Below are 21,884 nucleotides of genomic sequence, written 5' to 3'. Positions count from 1 at the left end.
GGCTTCAAGTTTCCTCCTTTGTTCCACTACACCTGGAATCCCATAAATCCCCTTAGGAAGTGCCTTAGGAGCATAGCCCAAAGGGTTGCAGGTTCTTACCGCATCATGGCACGATGTGTAGACAATATCCACCGAGGTCATGTTCTCATCCAAGAAGTGGCGGCGGATGGCAATGGCGTTGCAGCCACAGCAGTTGTCCTCCTCAATGGTGACACTAGGTGCATAGCGGGGACGTGAAGGACACAGACAGCAACATCTGCAGAAGAGCAATAGCTTTGAGGAAAAGAGGAATGTGGAAGAGATTGGCTTTAGAGCAGAATTCCTAGAGAGAAAGACAGACCCTGCAGTGATGCCCTCCCCTGATAGGAGCTCTTGCACCTAAGAGCACACAACTGATGCTGCAGCATCAAAAAGGAGCGCTGAGAGCCGATGTAGTTTCCCTTCTGAGCACCAGAGAGAGCTGCAGTGCCACCGGTCCCCAAGGACTCGATGCATGGTGGAGCTGGGATCTCTCCTCAAGGGATACTATGCCTCACAGTGCAGTCCTACATTGCTTCAACGCACCAAGCAGCCAGCATGTATTGAGCTCTAGATCTATTTATAACAAGGAGCAGGTCTAGAATCATACTGAGCTCAAGGTCTATTTATAACAAAAACAGAAAACAGGTCTAGAATCATCATCCAAGGCCAAAAACAGAAGCACAGATTTATTTCTCCTTCTTTCCCTTATGAAACACTTCCCAAATAAAAGGAAGGAGATTCCTCCTCATAGGTTCAGCACAGCAGTCAACCTGCTTCAGTGCAAAAAGCTCAACCCCAAAGAGAAGCTGATGCCAGCATTATGGCAGCAGAAAGCAAACCTTTAAACCCAATATATCCTGCACTGAACTACAGCCTTGCTACCATGAGGTGAGCACCACAGAGCACGGCAGGAAGAAAACAATTAGTCACAGAGAACACAGCACAGACTGGCCAAGTCTTGCCAAGGCTTTAATAGAGACCCAAATGTCAACTCCCTGCTTATCTAGGCTTGCTGATACATTTGATTTCTGAGCTCCCAGACAGCTGTTTTGCCTCAATGTGAAAGCAGCCTTGTGCCAGATGAGTTCTCTCTCCTGGCTGTTCATACTGCACAGGACTGGCATGATCCTTAGTGCACCAGAGAGGACAGAGCGTAGGGCAGTCTGGTTTATTTAACAAGGTAAGCAGATAAGCAACTGTAAAGGAAGAGGTTGAGGGGAAAGACATTGGAGTATGAAGGGACAGAGTTGGAGATGGAAAGAAAAAGCATGATAAGGAAGAAAAGAGAAGAGGAAGAGGAAGAAGTAGAGGGGTGATGGAGAGTAAACTGTTGAAGGAAAGGATATATCTAAATCTGGGGAAAACAGAAGGGGAAAGGGGAAAAGGCAGAACGATAGACAGGATGGCCACTCACGAGCAGGATCTGGCCAGGCGACAGAGTCCACATGTGGGCTTCCTCATCAGGTATATGGGCCAGCCATAGGCAGCCAGGGCAAACAGCATGTAGTAACACACCTCTTTGTACCGCTGCATCTCTTGCTGAAAGAGACAAGAGACTTGCTAAAGGCCATATTCCCTTTTAGACAGTGAGGTTCTCCTACTGGTTCCCTTCTTCCATCATGATTAGACACGTGCACCCTTCTTTCTGAGCACCAACCTGCTCTCTCAGCACCACCAGAGCAGCACTGTCAGCGTTTTGCAGGTGGCTGCACAAGCTGGTGGTGCTGGGAGAGAGGCAACCCCTCCCAAGCACAGCACAGTGCAGCTACTCCTGTTCTCCCTGCATGGAAGGGCCCCCACAGCTCTTTAACAAAAGTAGCAGTTAGTTCTAGAGAAATCTTCCTCTGTGTATCCAACACCTTGCTCAAAGAAAGCCATCCCCTGGGGGCTCTCCTCATAGTTGAGGAGATAAGCTAGTTTAATCAGAGGTCTGCAGTACAGGACTGGGCTTGGAGCAACCTGCTCTAGTGGAAGGTATACCTGCCCATGGCAGGGGGTTGGAACTGGATGAGCTTTAAGGTCCCCTTCCAGCCCAAACCAGTTGGGGATTCTGTGGAGTTGCAAGAAGTTGAGCTCTCTAAATATACTTCCACATAGTCACAGGCCATAGGATGCACAGAGAGGGCCATAAAGCCAGTCTGGGGGCTCATACCTCAGCAGGGTCTCCTATGAGCTCTGCTTCCCTCTCTCCCTGCACTCTCCTATTCAGGAGAGACAGGCTGAGCACAGGCAGGGTGTGAGTGTTAAACACAGCAGAGCCACAAGGAGGTTAAATACAGAAGCACTCCATCAGAGATGCTGGGATTGGGTCACTTTTGCAGCCATATCATCTAATCAAGGGGGTGAATAGTGTGCCCCATGAAGGGCTGCAATAGCAGCATGCCAGAAGAAAACCAAGCTTAATCCACACAGAACAGACAGCTGGCATTCCCATCCTGAGAGCTGCTGACAAGCAGCCACAGGGAGGAAGGCTCCATCCTCACTCCAGGCAGCTCCCTGTCCTTTCCAAGATGGAGCCCTGCCTGGTGGTACTTCCATAGGGAGCTCTGCATGATGCTCCTGGGGGCAGCACTCAGCTCATACCCCTGGTGTTGGACAAACCTCACGCTGCCTTCCCCTATCTAAGTGGGAATCCTACAACCTCCCACCACACAGAAGGCAGAGAGAATGCCTTACAGGTGATGTTTTAAAAGCCTCCAGAGAGCACGTGTTGTTATTACATTGGATGGGGCTTAGATGATCCTGCTCTAGTGGAAGGTGTCCCTCCCCATGGCAGGGGGTTGAACTGGATGAGCTTTAAGGTCCCTTCCAACCCAAACCAGTCTGTTTCTGCTGTACTAATCTTTCATTTCTTTGATTAGTCCAGAAAAGGGCAGAAAGGAGTGAGAGAAGGCACTGAGAAAGAGAAAACAGGCAACACAAGGAAGCAGGATGGGTTTGCAAGTTCACAATGCAGCCACTTACCGCGTTTTTCAGATCCAGGTACTTCGTGTTCCTGGTCACTGGCATCCCAGACAGAAAAGCTAAAATGTCATTGTTTGCCTGTAAGTCACAAACACACAAGAAAGATTCTTCCCTGTGACACCAAAACAAAGCTACACCTGAGAAACAGAGAGTACTGTGCAACCTGGGATAAGATGCTCTCAAGTATCCCAACCGGTCTCCTCTAACTGGGTCCAATTCTGCTGTTCTTGCTCATTGCTGTCTGAACCCCACCTCTGAGAGAAGCTAACCCCATTTTCTACTGGGTTGATGATCCACAAATCTCAATGCCAATAATGGCTTGGAATTTAGGAATTTTGCCCTTAAAGCTCCTCCTGCAGCTTTTCCCAGATGCTGGAATCTTCTCCACATTACTGTGTAGAGGAGGAGTAATCATCCCACTCACTCCCAAGCACCTACCACCTCCTTCAGGCCCTCTTGGGGTTAGACTATAGACTCAATCTGTGTCACCTGCCTAGCAAAGATGATGGATTTCCCAAGCTGGGCCTTTTGGGAGCCTTGGGAAAAGCTGCTCAAGCAGTTAATACCTTTATTTTCCAGCTCAGTGACTGGCAATAGCCCATCACACGCACCACGAAGGAGGTGGGCAGAGTCATGCGGTCTCAGAGAGTGAGTCAAGAGCAGCAGGTTAAGTCAGAGGCCAAGAGGGATGCCCTCTCCACCCACCTCATCCAGCACAGCGTTGCGCTTTGCCCGCTGCCGTTGGCGCAGAAGAACCAGGCCTGCAATGATGTCAGATGGGACGATGTCAAGGTCTCGGAAGAACTCAGCAAAAAGGTAGGCAATTTCTGAATAGGCATCCTGCAAAATCCAGGGAGAGAAGAGTTTAGGAGAAGAAGGAGGAGTTTGGGTATGAGGAGCTTCGAAACAGGCCACGGAACGAGAACCATTGCGGCAGCAATGGCCTCATTTCCATAGCGCACACACCAAACCATCCACGAGATTCCTTTAGGGAACACCATATCTGGCCTGATCAGATGAGGATCCTGTTTATTTTTACATAGTCACACTGAGAGGCTTCAGCTGAGGCCGAGTTTGTACTACACTTGGTGCTGATGTGTGGGCAAACAGAGCACCTCACCATCAAAACAGAGCAGGCAGAAAGGGAGAGAAACGGTCTCATCTCTACACTGCAAATTAAGACAGAGGAAGTATGAGGAGAACCAAGCAAATCCCAACCCAGCATCATCTCAGAGTCATCCTTGCCCCTCAAAAGCAATTTTATTTGAGCAAAGCCTCCTCAGGATGAAAACCCCACTGATTTTGTCCATATTTAACCCAGAGCTCACCACTGCAAGCAGATAAAGGCGACAGCTTTTGAATCCTGCCACTCTGTAGCTGCTCATTGCTCACCATCATCCTCTTTGCTATGTGATTTCAAAGAGTTCATTGCAACAAGCAAGTGTTACAGATGGCAGCCCTTGGTGCTGAAGGAGCAGACCAAGTTATGAGGCTTTTCCAGGTTTATCTTGGACTGCATCCAAGCAAGAGGGCCTGAAAGTGAAAACCTGGATAAAGATCTGAGTCATTAAACACAGAGTTCCCAGAAGAGAAGGTGGCCAAAAAAAGGAAGACCCCACAGGAGGGACACAAGTGGAAGTGACCCGAGAGGGTCAAGCAAAGCCTCTAAAGCAGAGTGACAAAGGTGGTGTGAGGAAAAAGGTGTTATTTTCCCTTTTGCTCTGTACTACAAAGACAAAAGATGCTAAGTGAGAATGGCCTGGGAGCTGGAGAGGCAATGCTGATGTGGCCATCTCTAAGACCAGCAGGCTCACAGACAAGGGTAACCCTGAGGCTGTACTACATCAATGGTACTGGTATTTTGACTCCTGCCATCAGTAACCTTTCCTGCCAAGGTCTGTCATAGCCTTACCCTGAACTTTTAGCCTGTGTTTTCAGAGCATCCTTTACTCAGCACCAGCTGCAGTTTTGTCTGTAGAAAGCCTGAGCTCTGCACTAACAGAAAGGCTCAATTTCAGGCCAGGATCTCTCTCAGTCTCTTCTTTGACTGGGAAGAAAGTAAATCCCTTCTCTCCCAAGCACTCCTGGCAGGGAATGACCTATATTCTTTCATCTCTGATAAACTCCTGGAGTGCCAGATTACTTTCTTTCATTTTTCACTTTTGCCTACAAAAGCAAGTTAAATCACCATTAAGAACAGGGCTTCAGGTGCCTATTGTGCAGGTTTCCACACCAGCTGTGCCTTTTGAAGAGCAAATGGACTGGCAGTAACCTCTGTGACATTACAACTGCAGCAGCCTTCAAGTACTGACCCCATAAAGCTTAGCAGATCTCCTATAAGCACACATGAAATGCAGCCTCAAAGTAAAACCACTTATTAACCCAAAGGGGCAGCAACACCCTCTCTGCTCTGCTCCCATGAGACCCCACTTGGAGCCCTGTGTGAAGTTCTGCTGTCCTCAACATAAGAAGGCCATGGAGCTGCTGGAGCAAGTCCAGAGGAGGCCACGAGGATGCTCAGGGGCTGGAGCAGCTCCTGTATGGAGCCAGGCTGAGAACATTGGGGCTGTTGAGCCTGGAGAAGAGAAGGCTGTGTGGAGACCTCAGAGCAGCTTCCAGTGTCTGAAGGGGGCTACAAGGATGCTGGAAAGGGACTCTTCATTAGGACTGGAGTGATAGGACAAGGGGTGATGGGTTCCAACTGAAAACAAGAGAAGTTCAGGTTAGATATAAGGAAGCAGCTCTTCCCTGTGAGGGTGCTGAAGCGCTGGCACAGGGTGCCCAGAGGAGCAGTGTTCAAGGCCAGGTTGGACACAGGGGCTTGGAGCAACCTGCTCTAGTGTGAGGTGTCCCTGCTCATGGCAGGGAGTTGGAACTGGATGACCTTAATGTCCCTTCCAACCCAAACCCTTCTACGATTCTATGATTGCTTCCAAAGGATGAGATTTTGCTGGAGCATCTCATATTCTATTGTAGGATTGATTGTAGCCCTGACGATTTGCTTCAGGGGCTGCAGACTTCACTCTTCACTCCAGACCCACATTCATGTCTCAACCACTATGTCCACCCCACAGAACTATTTTCCAGCCCAGAGGATGATGATGATTCTGTATTGGAACATTTTTTTCCATGAAGACTGGGAGAGACAGCAACGGATTCATTTCTCATCCATTACACATGCATTCATTCCACACGCTGTCATGCCAGGACACACAAAGTCAGAGCTTGTTTCTGTGAAGAAAAGAGCCTGGGAATTGCCCAAGCTGAATGCAAAATGGGAACTCAATAGCACAAAGAATTTGAAGATTGTGGTATCTGCTCTTATCCTGAACTAGAGAAAAACATCTAAAGTAGAAACAGTCACTGCAGAATGAGAAGCTTGTTTAAAACAGCTCGATACAGGGAAATATTTCACATTCCTGAATAAAATAGAGCTGTTCAGAAACCAGGACATTCAGAGCTCTGGAGCCAGGCTGCAGCATCCCTGGGACACGGACACACCTCTGGGTACCTGAGTAAGGTGACCTGGTTGTGCTCCCAGGGGGGAATGGAAGGTGCTTGTGCTATGGTAGCAGGGGAGGTGCAGCAAAGAACCCCCAAGGAAATGCTGCTGTTGGAGCTGCCCTGACACAAAAGCTCATTTTGTTTCCCTTTTCCAGATGGCTTTTCCTCAGCAGCTCCAGCAGATGAGCTGTGAGCGCTGCCAGGCCTGGCCTCTGACTCCTCAGTGGGGCAGCAGGTTGGGAACATGGTGGCATTGCATCCAGTGCTGCTGGGAGGATCCATGTGCCAGGACACACTGCTGGATTTCTGCACGAGGGTTATAACAACTCCTGCAGCCATCCACACTTTGGGAATGCACCCTGTGGGTAACTCCACAGCACTTCCTCACACACTCTTTTAATCTAATTCATACTGGTTGCCATCTGTGATGAACAAATGTTCAGGTAGCCTTCACCTGACTCCGTTATACAGCTCTTCATCTTATTCCATCTTCCTTTTTGAGGTTAAAATCCCAATCCCATTTCTCTTCAAAGTCCACATCCCCTCCAATATGCTCCTTTCTCTGCTGCACCTTTGAGGAGACCCAACCCCAGGCTATATTTAGTGAGGACATCACTGATGTGGTTGGTCCCTTGGTGGTTTCCCTGTCATTTGCTATGCCCTTCTACTGATGCTAAATGTTCTTGTGATATTTTGGCCACTGCTGTGCACTGATGTCTTTGACAAAGTGTCCTTGATAACTCCAAGCTCTTCTCCTGAGAGGCTGGAACTAAGTCAGAGCCAGGGTACATGTGCATTCATCACTTGGTCTTTCTTTACAACTACCTCTGATAACAACACCCTGGTTCTGTCTGGTCTTCCAGGAGTTCCCAAATACTCCTAATTCTGACCCATTTAAATATTAGGAGTCTTAATCAGCAAAGTTTTCCCTGTTCTTGCCCACGTCTTCAGGAGGTCCTAAGGAATCCTGTTGAACACAACCCCAAGATATAAACCTGCTCCTACTGCTTCCAGGAGAAATGGGCTGCTAACTTCTGGGGAAGCAATAGCAAGCCCCTTACCCTTCCCTGCTGCACAAGAAGGGAAAATCCCAACTGTAGCACATGAAAACTTCAAACCAACGATCTCCATGTGAATCTAGGGATTAAGTAGTGGGGTTTGACTGTTAGGAAATCCAGAAGTAGTCTCTATCTGCTTGACAGGTTTACATTTTCCTGTTTTCAGAGAGGTCTCTCTCCTCCTCAAGTGTATGAGACTGATGCAAACACCAGGAGAAACTGCCTGAGCAAACTGAAACGGATCACAAAGTCAAATGTTGAGCCCAAACATAGTGAAAACAGGTATTTCTTCCACTGCTGTCTTCACTTATACATTATTATCCCAGTTCACTGCAACAGTGAGGTACAGATCAACTACAGGAGAAGAGTTTAGCACTGACATTGCTTTTCAGTGCTGGCTTTACCTTCAGAGTTCTCTAATACTCAAAACCAGAGGGTTAAGACTAGTCATTTTGATAGCCGCCCTACTCAGTGTTGTTACATCTGCATTTGTTGTTACATCAGCTCCTGCATGGAATACCAGGTCCCCCCTGCAGAAATGCAAGGGCTCCTTCTGGCTACTTGGGCTGTAAGGACAGAAAAGGAATCAGCATGCAGCAAAGCTCCAAGCCTGGTGATCCTGATGCTTCTTGGAAGGGATTCCCAGTCCCTGCATGTACACAAGGCTCCCTGGACTCCTAGTGCCTCTACATCTCACTGTAATGAGACACACTTCATGCAGGCAGGATGCTATCTCCTGCTTGGACAAGAGCTATTTGGTACCTACCGACTGAGAGTCTTTTGTCCTTGTGCAGCAAAGGAAAACCTTGAGTCTGCGTGTCCAGCTGCTGGCTTGTCCTTCTTCCAGGCGGTGTCTGTGAATGAAGGGTAGAGTATGAGCATGAGGAGAGGCAGGAGAACATGTCTGCAAACACATAGTAAGATCCAAAGTCACCCAGTCTACACTATCACTGCTACAACACGTGCTAAACCATGTTGTTCTATGAATCCTGGTCTAGCAGAGGCAAGGAGAGCACATAAAGATTAACAATTCATCTCATTTTATAGGCTAAGGAAGTTGGGCTTGTTCAGCCTGGAGAAGAGAAGCTGCATGGAGAGCTCAGAGCAGCTTCCAGTATCCCAAGGAGGCTACAAGGATGCTGGAGAGGGACTCTTCATCAGGGACTGGAGTGATAGGACAAGGGGTGATGGGTTCCAACTGAAACAGGGGAAGTGCAGGTTAGAGATAAGGCAGAAGCTCTTCCCTGGGAGGGTGCTGAGGCACTGGCACAGGGTGCCCAGAGAAGCTGTGGCTGCCCCATCCCTGGCAGTGCTCAAGGCCAGGTTGGACACAGGGGCTTGGGGCAAGCTGCTCCAGTGGAAGGTGTCCCTGCCCATGGCAGGGGGATTGGAACTGGATGAGTCCTTTCCAACACAAAACAGTCTATGATGGGAAGGTCAAAAAATCTGTCCTCTGTATTTATATACATGGTGTCCCACTCGAATGAGAAGGGCATAATGAAGCTCCTGCTGTTCTATACATCTGCTGGAGCAAGATGGTCAAGAGCACCCGGTGCTGTGGATGGAAGGAGGATCCACTGGCAACCTGGCAGCTGCATCACGTGCCAGCACATCCCACCACTCAGGAGGAAAACTCTACCTCAGTGCAAGGGGGTGCACAGGATACAAAAGACTGTGGGCACATAGTATGAGAGGAGCTGGGGAGTTTTTCTCCCCAGTAAATTGCTTATTTGGGAAAAATGTATTTATAAAACATAACACAGGCTCAGCACTGAAGAAATTTACACTCTATTCAAGTACAGTGCTTAGCTTTCAGGAGAAAGAAAAGTTAAGTTAGCTCAAGGGCCTCTTTCCATTTAGACAAGGCTAAAACAGGCTGAATAGAGCAGGTTTAGCTCAACCCACATTTGGTTTCTGTGACATTTCAATTCCAGCTTCAAAACGAGCTAATTGGACACCCCTGTTTCAATGAAGCAGAGTGGAGTTGCCTCCACTGTTGTCAGCTTGTCCCAGTTCCTACACTCTGAGGGGTGACAGTCCCTTCTTGTTGACTGGCATACCTGCTAACAGCCCTGAGCTTAGTGGTGTTGAAGTGGGTGTCTGTGCGAGTCTGTGCCAGAGTGCAATGCTATCAACAAAGGCCACAGCTCCCCTGAAGCAGGGTCTTTAACGTGGACACAGACTAAGCCAAAACAGGTCAGAGCAATCAAGAGAAAAGACCACTTCTGTATTCCTGGCAGGCTCTCACATGAGCAAAAGCCCAAAGCACAGGAAGTGGGTTGTACCTGGAAGAAAGAGATGCTGATAAAGGAGTATTTGCCTGCATAGGAGGAGCTGATCCCACAGGGCAATCCATCAACCCAGAGCTGAGCATTTGAAAACAACTATGATACAATAACTATCATAAAATCCCAACCTGGTTTGTGTTGGAAGGGAGCTTAAAGCTCATCCAGCTCCAACCCCTGCCACAGGCAGGGACACCTTCCACTGGAGCAGCTTGCTCCAAGCCCCTGTGTCCAACCTGGCCTTGAGCACTGCCAGGGATGGGGCAGCCACAGCTTCTCTGGGCACCCTGTGCCAGCGCCTCAGCACCCTCACAGGGAAGAGCTTCTGCCTCAGAGCTCATCTCAGTCTCCCCTCGGGCAGGTTCAAGCCATTCCCCTTGGCCTGTCCCTACAGGCCCTTGTCCCAAGCCCCTCTCCAGGTTTCCTGCAGCCCCTTCAGGCACTGGAGCTGCTCTCAGGTCTCCCCTTCAGGAGCCTTCTCTTGTCCAGGCTGACTCAGCCCAGCTCTCTCAGCTTGGCTCCAGAGCAGAGCTGCTCCAGCCCCTGGGAATGTTCAACTATCCACAACGTCCAAGGAAGACTCTAGAAGAGGAACAGGAATACGATCATCCCAAGGCAGAGCTGGCAGTACTGTGCTCCACCAAATGCCAAAGTACTTGGGCAGCAATGCAAAGAACTTCACAACTTCACCGCGGGGGCTGAACAAGCCAAGTGTGCTCTGAGCTATTTTCACTCCAACTTTTCCCAAATTCTTTCTTCCTAACACTGAACTTCCACATGTTTAGTGGGCTCTGAAGCAAGCAAAGCCTCAGCACAATCAGCTGAGCCTTTTGTTTTGTTGCTTTATTTTCTTAGCTCTGCAAGAACAGAAGTGCCCACACACATCACGATGCCACTGGTGAAGGAAAACCTCTGTGTAAGAGTCCAACACCTACATCAAAGCACCACCAAAGGGAAGGCAGAAGTTAGATATCTCCCTAATGTAACAAATCACGCTTATTCATGAGTCAAGACAGAGGAAATACAGCTCAGGATAAACATAATGCAAAGGTCAAGTTCCTGCTGTACAGCAGAGGCACGTACTGATGCAACCTAAGGGGTTTCAGTAGCAGTTCCTGGCCCTCAACCTCTTTTCTGGATCATGATCCACAAACAGGCAGAGAATTTCACAATGTGCTCTTTGGGAACAACTGCTTTAGTAGTACCATCTTCTGTTTGCCTTTCACATCAGAGCCCCCAGCGTTTTGCTTGTTCACATCTGTTCACGCTCCCTTTGCAGAGTGGGAAGCTGCAAACAGCAGGCACAAGCTGTCCAAAACTGGTACAGGCCTGGAGGGAAAACCTGGCCACGGCCCAAGGGATAAATACCTTCACCTACAGAACACAGAATCAACCAGGTTGGAAATGACCTTGAAGAACACCAAGTCCAACCGTTCCCCAGCCCTGCCAAGGCCACCACTAGCCCATGGCACAGAGGCCTAGTCTCCACGGTGTGTGAGCACTTGCAGGGCCGGTGCCTGCAGCCCTGCCCTGGGCAGCCTGTTCCAATGCCTGAGCACCCTCTGGGGCAGGAATTGTTCCTCAGCTCCATCTAAACCTGCCCTGGGGCAGCTTGAGGCCGTTTCCTCTTGTCCCATCCCTTGTTCCTTGGGAGCAGAGCCCAGCCCCTCCTGGCTCCATCCTCCTCTCAGGCACTTGGAGGCAGCCATCAGGTCCCCCCGAGCCTTCTCTTCTCCACACTGAACCCCCCAGGTCCCTCAGCCCTTCCCCATCACACCTGGGCTCCAGGCCCTGCACCAGCTCTGTTGCCCTTCTCTGTCCCCACTCCAGCACCTCAAGGTCTCTCTTGCAGTGAGCGGGCCAAAAAACTTTTGCCATCATTGGCACTCAGTTTCCCTTTGGAAAAATAACACCCTGAGCCACACAGCTTTGATGGAGTGTGGGGTACTAGATCCATAGTATCATCAAAGCTTCTTATCCCAGTCCCCCTGGGAACGTCCTGATCATACTGCAGCAGTCACACACATTAGGCTAACAGGGAACCAACTCCAAATAACCAAGTCTAGTGTCACGTAGTGGAGAGGTCAGGAAGAATGTCTTGCATTCCACAATGAAATCCAGGCTCCTTCAAACAAAACTTGCTTGCACAGTCCTTGGAAAAGGCTTTTTCTCCCTCAAAAAGACAACTTGAAGGATCCCATTTCAAGCCAGCGGAAGAGCGCATATTCAAAATGCCCTCTTGGATATACATCCCTCACGAGAAATGCAAGACTTGCAGAGTATTCTTTCAAAGCCTCAGTTTCTAGTGTTCAAAACCCAGTGCCCTCGAGTCCTACAAAGCCACATTCCTTGCTGACAGTTGCATATGTCAAGAGTGCATAAGAAAAACAAAGGCTGTTTGTGTTGTCCCCCTTCTGAAAAATGCTTTGCTTGGTGAAATAAAGCTTTCCTATCCCCATCTGGGCAGCTCCAAGATGTAATCAATTCTTAATTAAAAGATCTGCCTGCCAACATAAAAGAAATTGCTTCTTGGCCACAAGCATAGACAAGAAACCTCAGGGCAAGAGGTTGTATTCTGAAGGCAATACTGAAGGATGAAAGGGGCTTTGGAAGAAGATGCTCTCTCAATCTAAGCAGTATCTAAGCACTGCCTCACTGCTCCCAGGCAAAAGGCTTCTAGGATGGACAAAAGAAGCTGTTGTGGTCAGCATTGGCTCAAGAGGCCCCTAAGGCTTCACAGATGCAGTGACTAACACACAATGCAGGCAGCTACCGCATCACTTAGCCTCCTTTGGATGCAGATGCCCACACACAGCACCTGACAGTCTGAGCTGCATTTTTCCCCTCACCAAAGGGAAGCAATGCCTGAAGCTGGATGCTTCCCTGAAGGAGGGATGTTAAGCATGGAGAAAAGCAGGATATCCTTCCGGGAATGCTGCTTTACCTCAAGTTGTACGTCCTCAGGTTGCGCTGTCTCCGCTTCGTGGCACGTAGCTTGACAAAGGTCCGGCCCGTGGGGTCGAAGACGCACAGGACAGTGATGCAGACACTCAGGATGACAACCCAGTTGCACACCACCATTCCTGCAAGGAAAGAAGAGGAATCAGGTGCTCTGCCCCCAAGTCATGGCAGCAACACTTCCTGCTGTTCATCACACACATCAGACCCATCTCTCCATTGCTGCAGGGCAGAGAAAGTCACACCAGTGTCACCCCAGCTGCAGCAAGAGAAATCCTCTATAAAAGCTTCCAAGTTTCCAGCTGGTTTAGGATATTGCCCATGTAAAAGACCATTAAGTACTCACTGAGTAGCTAGAGGGACTGCAACACTAGTATCACCCCTGCCAAGGGACTGCCTGAGACTGAAAAGGAGTTCCAGGAAACCAGCAAAGCCATTTGGAACTGAAGAAGGAGAACCAGGCCTTCCAGACTCCCCAGCCAGACCCTTCCATGGGAACATGGATTCTTGCCTCAGCACAGACAGCGCAAACAACTGAATAGAACAACTGTTCTGAGCACTAATGTCTCAGGAAAACAAGCACCACATTTACAGCCACAATCCACTTCCAACAGTCAATCCCCAGATGCAGAAATGAATTAGCTCTCTGAGGCGAGAGGATGTCTGCTCATCCACAGGGATGCACCCAAACCACATTCCAAATACATACCCAAAGTGACACTCTTTGCTGTGATATCATTGCAGGAAGTGTAGTACTGCGTTAGCCAAACGATGCCCACGATAGCATACACAAACTCAATCAGCAGGATAGCTGCAACAAAAGGAACACAATAGAGAGTAGCAGCATCTCCCTAAGGATTAACCACTGCTTCTCCAAAGCTTCTGGAGAGGAAACATAAAGAGTGGCTCTTTAGCAGGATGGCTTCACAGAATTAGTGACTGCAGGATTGGGCCCCACGCTTTGGAAGGTGATATTCCAAAGGTATGAACCAAAAGTGTGATATGGCCTTAAAACTACTCCTGAATGATACAAGGACCACAGGAGTACAGAGTAATCACCGCATAGCAGCACCCAGGACTTAACCACCTTGGCCAGCTGGTCTGATTCAAAGATGGGAAATACATAGTAGTGAGTATCCTGGATTAATTCTGCTTACTACACTTAGTAAATATTCCCAGCACCTCTGCCCTTTGCAGCCTTTCCAGTAACAGTTCCCAGGACACAACCCTTAAGGAGTCATTTACTAGCTCCTCAGTTCTGCATGTTACCCTCTGAGCAACCTGGCCTAGTGGATGGTGTCCCTGCCCATGCAGGGGGTTGGAACTGGATAAGCTTTAAGGTCCCTTCCAATTCAAACCAGTCTATGAATAAACAGGGAACTGCGGATTCAGGATGGTTCCCTGGAACAAAAAAGTTGGGAAACACTACTCTGAAGTGCCCATCCCCACACTTTCTCTCCACATTACAAGCCCAAAGTGCAGGTGAGCAACCAGATATGGACAGAGTAAGTAGCTTGCTTAGTAATGCCTAGCAAGGCTTTGGTGGAGCTGGGACTAAATCCACATTCCAGCCTAGAGCTAACTAACCACCCACCCTCCTTATCTATGTGCTGGCTTGGTGTCTTTCCACAAGTGGCTTACTACAGGCTCTCACCAGCCTGGAAAAACCAGTTCAAAGAGACACAAAGACTTTACAACAGCAGTAGGCAAGGAACCAAAGCTGGACCTGGTTGCTGCTCAGCACGAACTGGGTGCTTAATCTTAGCTAAGGCTTTGCCTACCATGGCTTGTCTGCCCTCCGAGATGACCTGCTGCAGGACAGAGCATGCATGAGACTTTCCTGGGGTCGTATTGGAGCTCTTTCCCAGATTCCTATGTAATAAACAGCACATGCTTCAACTGGGACAGTCACATGGACCTTGCCCACATGCTGGTCACACTCCTTAATCTATCATCAGAATTCATGAAGCCATTAAGAGTAAAAAGCCCCATGAAACAACCACAAACAAGACCCAAAATACAGTGTAAATACTGATCCATGTAGAGTTTAAGGCAGACAAGGAAGAAAAGTGGGTGTTTCTTGGGCAGGAAAACAGCTTTTTGGATCTTTCTCTATCTCCCTTGCCCCATTTAGTCTGGTTTTAACACAGTGTAACTCGGTGTCAGGCTCCACGTGCTTCCCTAGGGAGACTGCAGTGTGTCTGGGAAAGCAAAGAGAAGGATTTGTTTGCCCTTTGTGTTAATGACTTGCACTTAGCACTCAAAAGGTGGAAATGTCTCTCAGACAGAGCTTTCAAGCAAGGCTAGCCCTCTTTTAGTGACTTCTGCAGGGAAAGGATCCAGCAAAAACAGAGATGCAAAACCCTGAGGTGTTTTATTTGGAATGGGGTTGACTCTGCAGCTCCAAAAGGATTTGTTTCCTCTTAAAAATCTTCACACAGCACAGAAAAAATCTGCTCAAGTTTCTGTACCTGGAAGACAACAGAGCAGAGGAGGGAAAACAAGCTAAAAGGGAAGCCTTGAGTAAGAGATCAAGGAACAATCTCTCTTTTCTGATCTACTTTTTGGTGGGTGAGAGAGACAGGAAACGTTTTTAGGAAGACAAATACACACTCAGAGAGAGGATGCAACCAGTGAGCAGGTGGTAAACCTATTTATCTCAATGTGCCTGGAGGGGGAGAATCTAAGGCACTGGATGGAGATGCATCTCCTGTGAGTCAAGAGGTCCAGTATGTCTCAAGGTAGGTGGCTGTAGATGTGTCTTCTATGACAGGCAAGGACATACGCATGCCTTGGGGTCAGACCCTGCATGATTTACACAGACCCATGCCTGCATCCTAGGAAAACATGTGGAAAAAAGATGGGGGAAGAGGTATAGATGCATCTCACTGTGGCAGATCTGCGCTGTGAGACAGAAGGGGAGCACATTTGGTTTGAGGGAAAGGATGTACCTGCATTGCAATGAGCATGGCAAGTTAAAAGGTTTGCTAGAAAGATATTTGGGGCATTGCATGAGAGTCTTACAGCAATGACAGGGTGCTGTCTATGTGATGTATTCAGATGCATAGCACATACAAGTGGCCATCTGGATGTCTTTCAGAAGCTGTGTGTTTGTCAGGGTGTGGGGAGAGAAGTCTTCTGCGCTAGCAGATGGCAGTGTGGAGGCTGAGTCATTAGGAGGCCTCAGGCCTCTGCCTCTTACCCAGTCTGACATAGAGCACATACTGCATGGAGTCCCGAGGCTCTGTGTACAGGATACTGCCTCTCATGCTGAGCCAGATGATTGCCACCTCTGCGATCATGCAGCTGAGCAGGATGCCCAAGTAGCCTCTGCCGTGGTCCACCAGGTTGAGCGAGCAGGCCTCGTTGGGGTTGTACACCAGCCCAAAGAGCACCACAGAGAGGATCACAAACCTGCCAGTCACAAACCAGCTTGTTACCAGCAGGAAGCTGAAGAAAGCTGCATGTAATAACCCACACCAAGCTCCTGAGGCTCCTCAGTCACCCACAGCTACTCTAATTTGGTCTGGAAACCTCCTCCCCACAAGCCATCCAGAGTCCAAACAATTTGACGACCTGTGTCAAGTCCCATTATCCCACTGGGATCTGCTACTCCAATTGTTTAACCTGAGCCCCTGGAAGAAACACAGCCCCAGACTCCAGTGTACAACCTTGGGTAGCGCAGGAGGATGAAAGCAGCTGGTCAGGCTCCCTTTTTGGAACTAGAGCTTAGAATAGAACTTATCCAAAGAAGCTGGGAATACGTTGGTGCCTATGAGAAACGCCCCAAACAAGCCTTCCAGCCGGGAAGAATGACCGCTGCAAGGAATAGGACAACAAAAAGAACTGATGGGAGACTTCTGCCCTTCTCACTTACCAGGTGGTGTGCAGGAGGAAGAGGAAGACTGCTGGCAAAACCAGGTCATCGCTGCCTACAGACCAGCGGCGGCGGAACACGACAATCCCTGGCATGGCTAGTGGGTCTGAGGGGTTTCAGCAGGCACAACACTCACCTCCTGGAAGAGAACAGAGCCAAAACATGCTGCTGATCGTCCTCAAGAGAAACCCACACCAGCAGAAGGATGGCACCTGACCCCCGTTTTCCACCAAAGATGGCAGAGGTTCTTCCTTCCAGCACCAGGGGGCATGGCACGCTCGGGAAGGAGATGTACAAGAGAGTGGAGTTGAAAGAGTGGGAAGCATTAGGTGAAGCCGGTGTGTAACTCACTGAACATAATCACCGCTCCCCCAGCTCCAGTTCATAAGATTACCTGGAATCCTGTTAGGGTTGTGTGTTGGGCAGCAGTCACCGTGGGGTGCTTTGGGCAGGTTATACTGGCCTCAGCTCTGAAGAAAGCCCTGCTCCCATGTTCTTCCAGAGGCACCCCTGCTGCCAGGCTCTTCTCTTGTTGTCCAACACTTCTCTTCCTCTCTCAGCAAGCCAAAATACCCATTAGCAGTTAGCAGCAGTGTCTGGGGAAGCTATTGACCTGCTCTCAACAGCAAGCACTTAGAGCTGAGGGAGCAAGCTCCTAGGAGATCTCTCGCTCCATCATCAGAAGCACCCTGCCAGCTCCACGTCTTTGTGCTCACACTGATGGGCACTAACAATTAAAAGGTCAGAGACTGAGGAGCTGGTTGTTCTTCCCCACATTTTGTTTGTGCTCCTATTTTTAAAGCTTCAGAAACCCTTTAAGAACAGCAACAGCAGTGGTGTAAGTCACGAGACTCCACAGGGCTCCCCAACCGCCTCCTCCCAGCACAGCTCTCCCACACCATTCCAGCTCTGCTGTACACACTCCAGTCTGCTCCAGTCCAAGTCCACTGCATCAGACTGCCTCAGTCCTTTCCTATGTTGTACAACATGCTTTCACCGTGACCCCTGTTTGGTTTCATCAGCCTTTGGTTTCTACGACTGTGTCTATGTGGTCTGCCCACAGCCAGCAGTGATCTCCTGGCTGCAGTGGTCAGTCCTGTCCCTCTTTGCTGTGCCCTAACCCCTGTCACACATCTTTAACTGTACCCTCCTGTGCTACCAGGAGGAGACCAGGGGACACTACACATTGGCCTGTGCCCCTCTGCCCCAAGACACCATCTCACCAGTATGAAGTTCTGCCAGGTTGGATGGGGCTTGGAGCAACCTGGTCTCGTGGAAGGTGTCCCTGCCCATGGCAGGGGGTTGGAACTGGATGATCTTCAGGTCCCTTCCAACCCAAACCATTCTGTGATTCCATGATTCTGCCAACTGATGCATCCCAGCTCAAAATCACAGCATTTCCCATATTCTAATCCCACCAACCTCCCAGTCTTCATGTTCATGCCCTACTGCTGGAGTGCCCCATTCCTGACCTGCAGTGACCACACTGATCCAAAGCTGCATCTCCAAATAAAAGCTCTTTGTACTGATCTGGCAACACGCTATTGTGCTCAGAGGCAAAACTCAAAGTGTTCCTATTTGTTACTTATAATATACTCAGGATTTCCAATAGCATTTCGGAGGGAACATCATCTGCCACACCTCATGCACAGGACAAAACCCAATCAAACCCGTATGTGACTTATCTCATTTAGTGCTCTGGGTAAAAGAGGGCAGGGGGGAGCAACACCATCACATTAAAACTCATCTGAACCTTCAAAGTAACACAAGTGTTGGGTTTGTGACAGACCACTAAGTATCACAGCGCTCACTGCTGCAGGAACAGTACTCAAACCTATTGCCTGGTCAGATGTGGTTACCCCATCACTTACCTGCTGTACAGATCACCTCAAACCAGAGGAGGGACCACTCTTGAACCACCACCCACGGCCACTGGACTGAACCTTCCCCCCCCATTTCAGTCACTAAGTATTGAAAACCTCCACAAACCTTCCACGCTATCCAGGAGATTCCATGGGTAACAGGCTGACACACTCCCAGTGCATGGAGGGAATGCTCTATTCCACAAACAAAGCACATGTGAAATTCCATCACCAGTTGGATTCACGCTTCCTCAGCACATTACAATCAGAGCACTCAGTACACTGCAGCTTCAAACTGCTCACTCCTCTGGCCATCTGGTGACTTCTTCTAGCCCTGCCCTGACTAACCCACCCACATGAAGCATTTATACCTGGGATATCAGTATCCCTGGCCAGGATTTAGGGATGCACTTTCCATCATGCTCATTCACGCTGCCTCTGGCCACCACAGCTCAGACCTCGATTCCCATCATCCCTCAGCTTACGGCTGCATCCCACCAACGCGTTTCCCACTTTCCCAACAACTCTTCCACCTCTCCATGCACAAGTGGTTGTGCTCTCCCTGCTTTTCCCTGCCAGCTGAAGAGGCAGGGAATGGGCAAGAGCAGCAACCATCCAACACGAATTCCTTTACCCACAGCAACAGATGGGGCTGGAGCAGAGCAACCTGTCACTCACTGAGGGACTGTCACTCCTGGCTCCGTGCTCATCATGCTCCCAGTGCACTGCAGAAAGAATCACAGCTCCCAAAGCCCATCTATTGAAAACCCAACCCATGAGGGATGGGGCCAGTTTGGAAAGAAGGGAAATGACAGAAGGCCTGAGAATAAAGCTCACAAAGGATAAAAAAAAAGCAAAGCTCTCGGTGTAAGGAACCCTGGCTTCATCCCAGCACATCCCAGGAGTTGCTTCAGATGATGAAGATGTGATTTAGCAGAAGAACCAGGAGGAAAGCACACAACAGCCCTGAGACCACTGACCCAAGTTTTGCAACAGCAAAACCCCCTTTGCACCATCCCTAAAATTGCTGGAAAAGAGTGGGAAAAATTCCCAGGACCTTGAAGCCTGAATCCCAGTACAAGCAGCACCGAGCTCCCAACACTGGAATGAGGGGAAGCACATGCAGGCACCAGCTTTGTGCACACCAAGTCCAAAGCCCTTGACCCTCAGCTCAAAGACCTACGGAAGCAGGAATCTTACCCAGCTGCTGCACATCCTTCTCTCCCATCAGGGTGCTGCAGGAACAGTGCATATCCACGGAGACAGGCATCACGAGTGAAGGAAGGAACAGCAAACTCTTCTTGCAGCCATTGAAAATCCCACTCGGCACAGGGAAGGGCGGCGTGGTGCCTGCCTGCTGACAGAGCTGGGCATCATCTTCAGAGCAACTCCCTCTTCCCAGGCAGGCAGGCAGCAACCTCAGCTCTTCCTCAGGGCTGCCAGGGGTCGTGACTCCCCCCTTCCACACCCCCGGCACCCTCTGGAAGGAAGTGACATCATCCCTATTCTGAGGAGCTTGGATGTGGATTGTGGGAAGGAGGACCGGGAGTGATGCTGTCAGAGCCACACGGAGATGGGAGAGAAGGAAAACCCTCCAGCAGCAGCAAGTGCAGCAGCACAAACCTCCTCCCTTCTTGCTGCCGGACCAGGAGCACTGCGGCAGCGGTTTGGGATCGGGCTGGACTCTGAGCCATGCATCCCATCGGCTGCAGTCCTGGAAGCAGGGCTGGGAAAGGCTCAGGAGCACTGCTCTCTGCTCTGGCATGGACTGAATGGGCAGGGGGAGGGGAATTGGATGGGACACAAAAGGGACACACAGAGGGGGCCACCCTGGTCATAGAAAGGAGAGACTGTTCCAAGAGGAGCAGCCTCTCCCAGGCCTTTCAGCCCTTAATTCCTTGTGACATGCTCTGGGGTATGACAGGATGTGGGGGAAGGGGAGAATTAGCTGTCTGGAAGGGGAAGGCTTAGAGAAAAGAGCAAAGGAGAAAAATGCTCCAGCGAGACAACATTCCAGCTAAACCAAGGAGATTTAGGCTAATCCAGCATCCCATCCCATCTGACATTAGCCTCGGGAGAAGGGATACAAGTAAATACAAGCTGAACACAGCCAGAGCTGGAGGGAAAGGGCTGTGCATGGATCTTGCACCACAGGAGACCACCCACACCATGCTTGTTGCAAGGGAGAGCATCAGCTATTCCCCACCACCCAAAAACCCACGAGCAGCTCAAAGCTCACCCATCACCCAGGCACCTGAAGCACAGTCGCACCCACACAGCCCAGCACACTAAACCCCTACAAACCCTCATCCCTGGGGATCTACAAGGGCTCGAACACTCACTCAGCATCCTCCAAACCCTCCTCCGGGCCCACACAACCTCCTGGAGTTCAGAACATGCCTTGTTATTGCCCTCAAGCAAACGATGGGGTGCCAAGAAGACACTGAAATTGGATGTGCCAGTACCAAGCTTCTTCCCACTTTGCCAGACCACTGGAGGCACCAGCAGGAGAAAGCTCTGCCAGAACAACTGATCCATCACCCACCTTTCCCCTCAGCCTCAGCTGGTGACCTGCTTCCAACTCCACATGCCCCAGGTATGGAAGAGTGATCCCAACTCACCTGTGGTTCCTATCTGGAAGCACACTTTGAGCCAGTCTCCCCAGATTCTGCCTTGAGGCCTACTGTATGATTCCCCCAAGAGAAACTCCCTCAAAGTAAGTGTTCAAAGCCCAGCGACCAGCCCTTCATCTTCACTGCCTACAGGAAGCCCAAAAGAAAGGGGATGTCTAGGTCTTAGCACTGGAGATGGCTGTGGGAGTCACTGCAGGACAAAGCCACTGGAATCCAGCAACACACTGCTGTGGTACTGAAGGAAATGCCACTGTGTTCCAAGGGAACATCCCAGTTCCAACCTGCTGTGCCACTGAGAAGTCACAGCCTCACAGCTCATCTGCTGGAGGAGATGAAGAAAAATGATGGAGATGGAGAAAAATCCATCTGGAAACAAGCTTGTGTCAGGGCAGCTCCAACAGCAGCATCTCCTTTAGGGTTCTTCTCTGCTCCTCCTGTGCTACCACAGCAGAGGCACCCTCCCTTTTCCCTGAGGTCACTCTGCCCAGGTACCCAGAGGTGCTGGTCCTACAGGCACAGCACTGGTGCTGCAGAGCCCCAGTGGGAGAACAGAAAGCCCCAGGAGTCACCCAAGTAGCCCAGGCAGGCCCTGTACAATGTCTGAACATCACCAGATCAGCTCCATCCTGTTAGCTCCTCTGGAACTGCCTTCTGCTCCCTACCATACAGGATGGCACCTGCAAGTACTCATGCACAGCACAACCCTCCTCATCTCCATCAAC

General features: G+C 49.8%; 1 protein-coding gene across 5 annotated transcripts in view; it reads right to left on the bottom strand.

Annotated features, from left to right (window-relative positions):
• The window catches only part of DAGLA (diacylglycerol lipase alpha), a 70,717-nt gene that overhangs the window by 18,029 nt on the left and 30,804 nt on the right, over positions 1 to 21,884 (bottom strand). For 4 of the 5 annotated variants that reach the window (XR_008972311.1, XM_057410633.1, XM_057410634.1 and 1 more), the window contains exons 3-11: positions 16,668 to 16,806; positions 15,993 to 16,204; positions 13,500 to 13,601; positions 12,777 to 12,915; positions 8,314 to 8,401; positions 3,691 to 3,825; positions 2,986 to 3,063; positions 1,436 to 1,560; positions 100 to 256 (exon numbers count right to left, since the gene is read on the bottom strand). Coding sequence is in view for 4 of the 5 variants with exons in the window: in XM_057410633.1 (XP_057266616.1) it covers positions 100 to 256; positions 1,436 to 1,560; positions 2,986 to 3,063; positions 3,691 to 3,825; positions 8,314 to 8,401; positions 12,777 to 12,915; positions 13,500 to 13,601; positions 15,993 to 16,204; positions 16,668 to 16,762 (1,131 nt within the window). In the remaining variant the exon portion in view is untranslated. Of the gene's footprint in view, positions 1 to 99; positions 257 to 1,435; positions 1,561 to 2,985; positions 3,064 to 3,690; positions 3,826 to 8,313; positions 8,402 to 12,776; positions 12,916 to 13,499; positions 13,602 to 15,992; positions 16,205 to 16,667; positions 16,807 to 19,729; positions 19,884 to 21,884 lie in introns of all 5 variants that reach the window. The other variant, XM_057410638.1, reaches the window with a different exon arrangement.

This window comes from Pezoporus wallicus, unplaced genomic scaffold (genome assembly GCF_028554395.1).
Source record: "Pezoporus wallicus isolate ANWC-B61680 ecotype Strahan unplaced genomic scaffold, APGP_CSIRO_Pwel_v1 contig_8787, whole genome shotgun sequence".
NCBI classification, from domain to species: Eukaryota; Metazoa; Chordata; class Aves; order Psittaciformes; family Psittacidae; genus Pezoporus; species Pezoporus wallicus.
The sequence above is the reverse complement of the archived record's forward strand: the minus strand, read 5'-3'. Positions and strand labels throughout refer to the sequence as shown.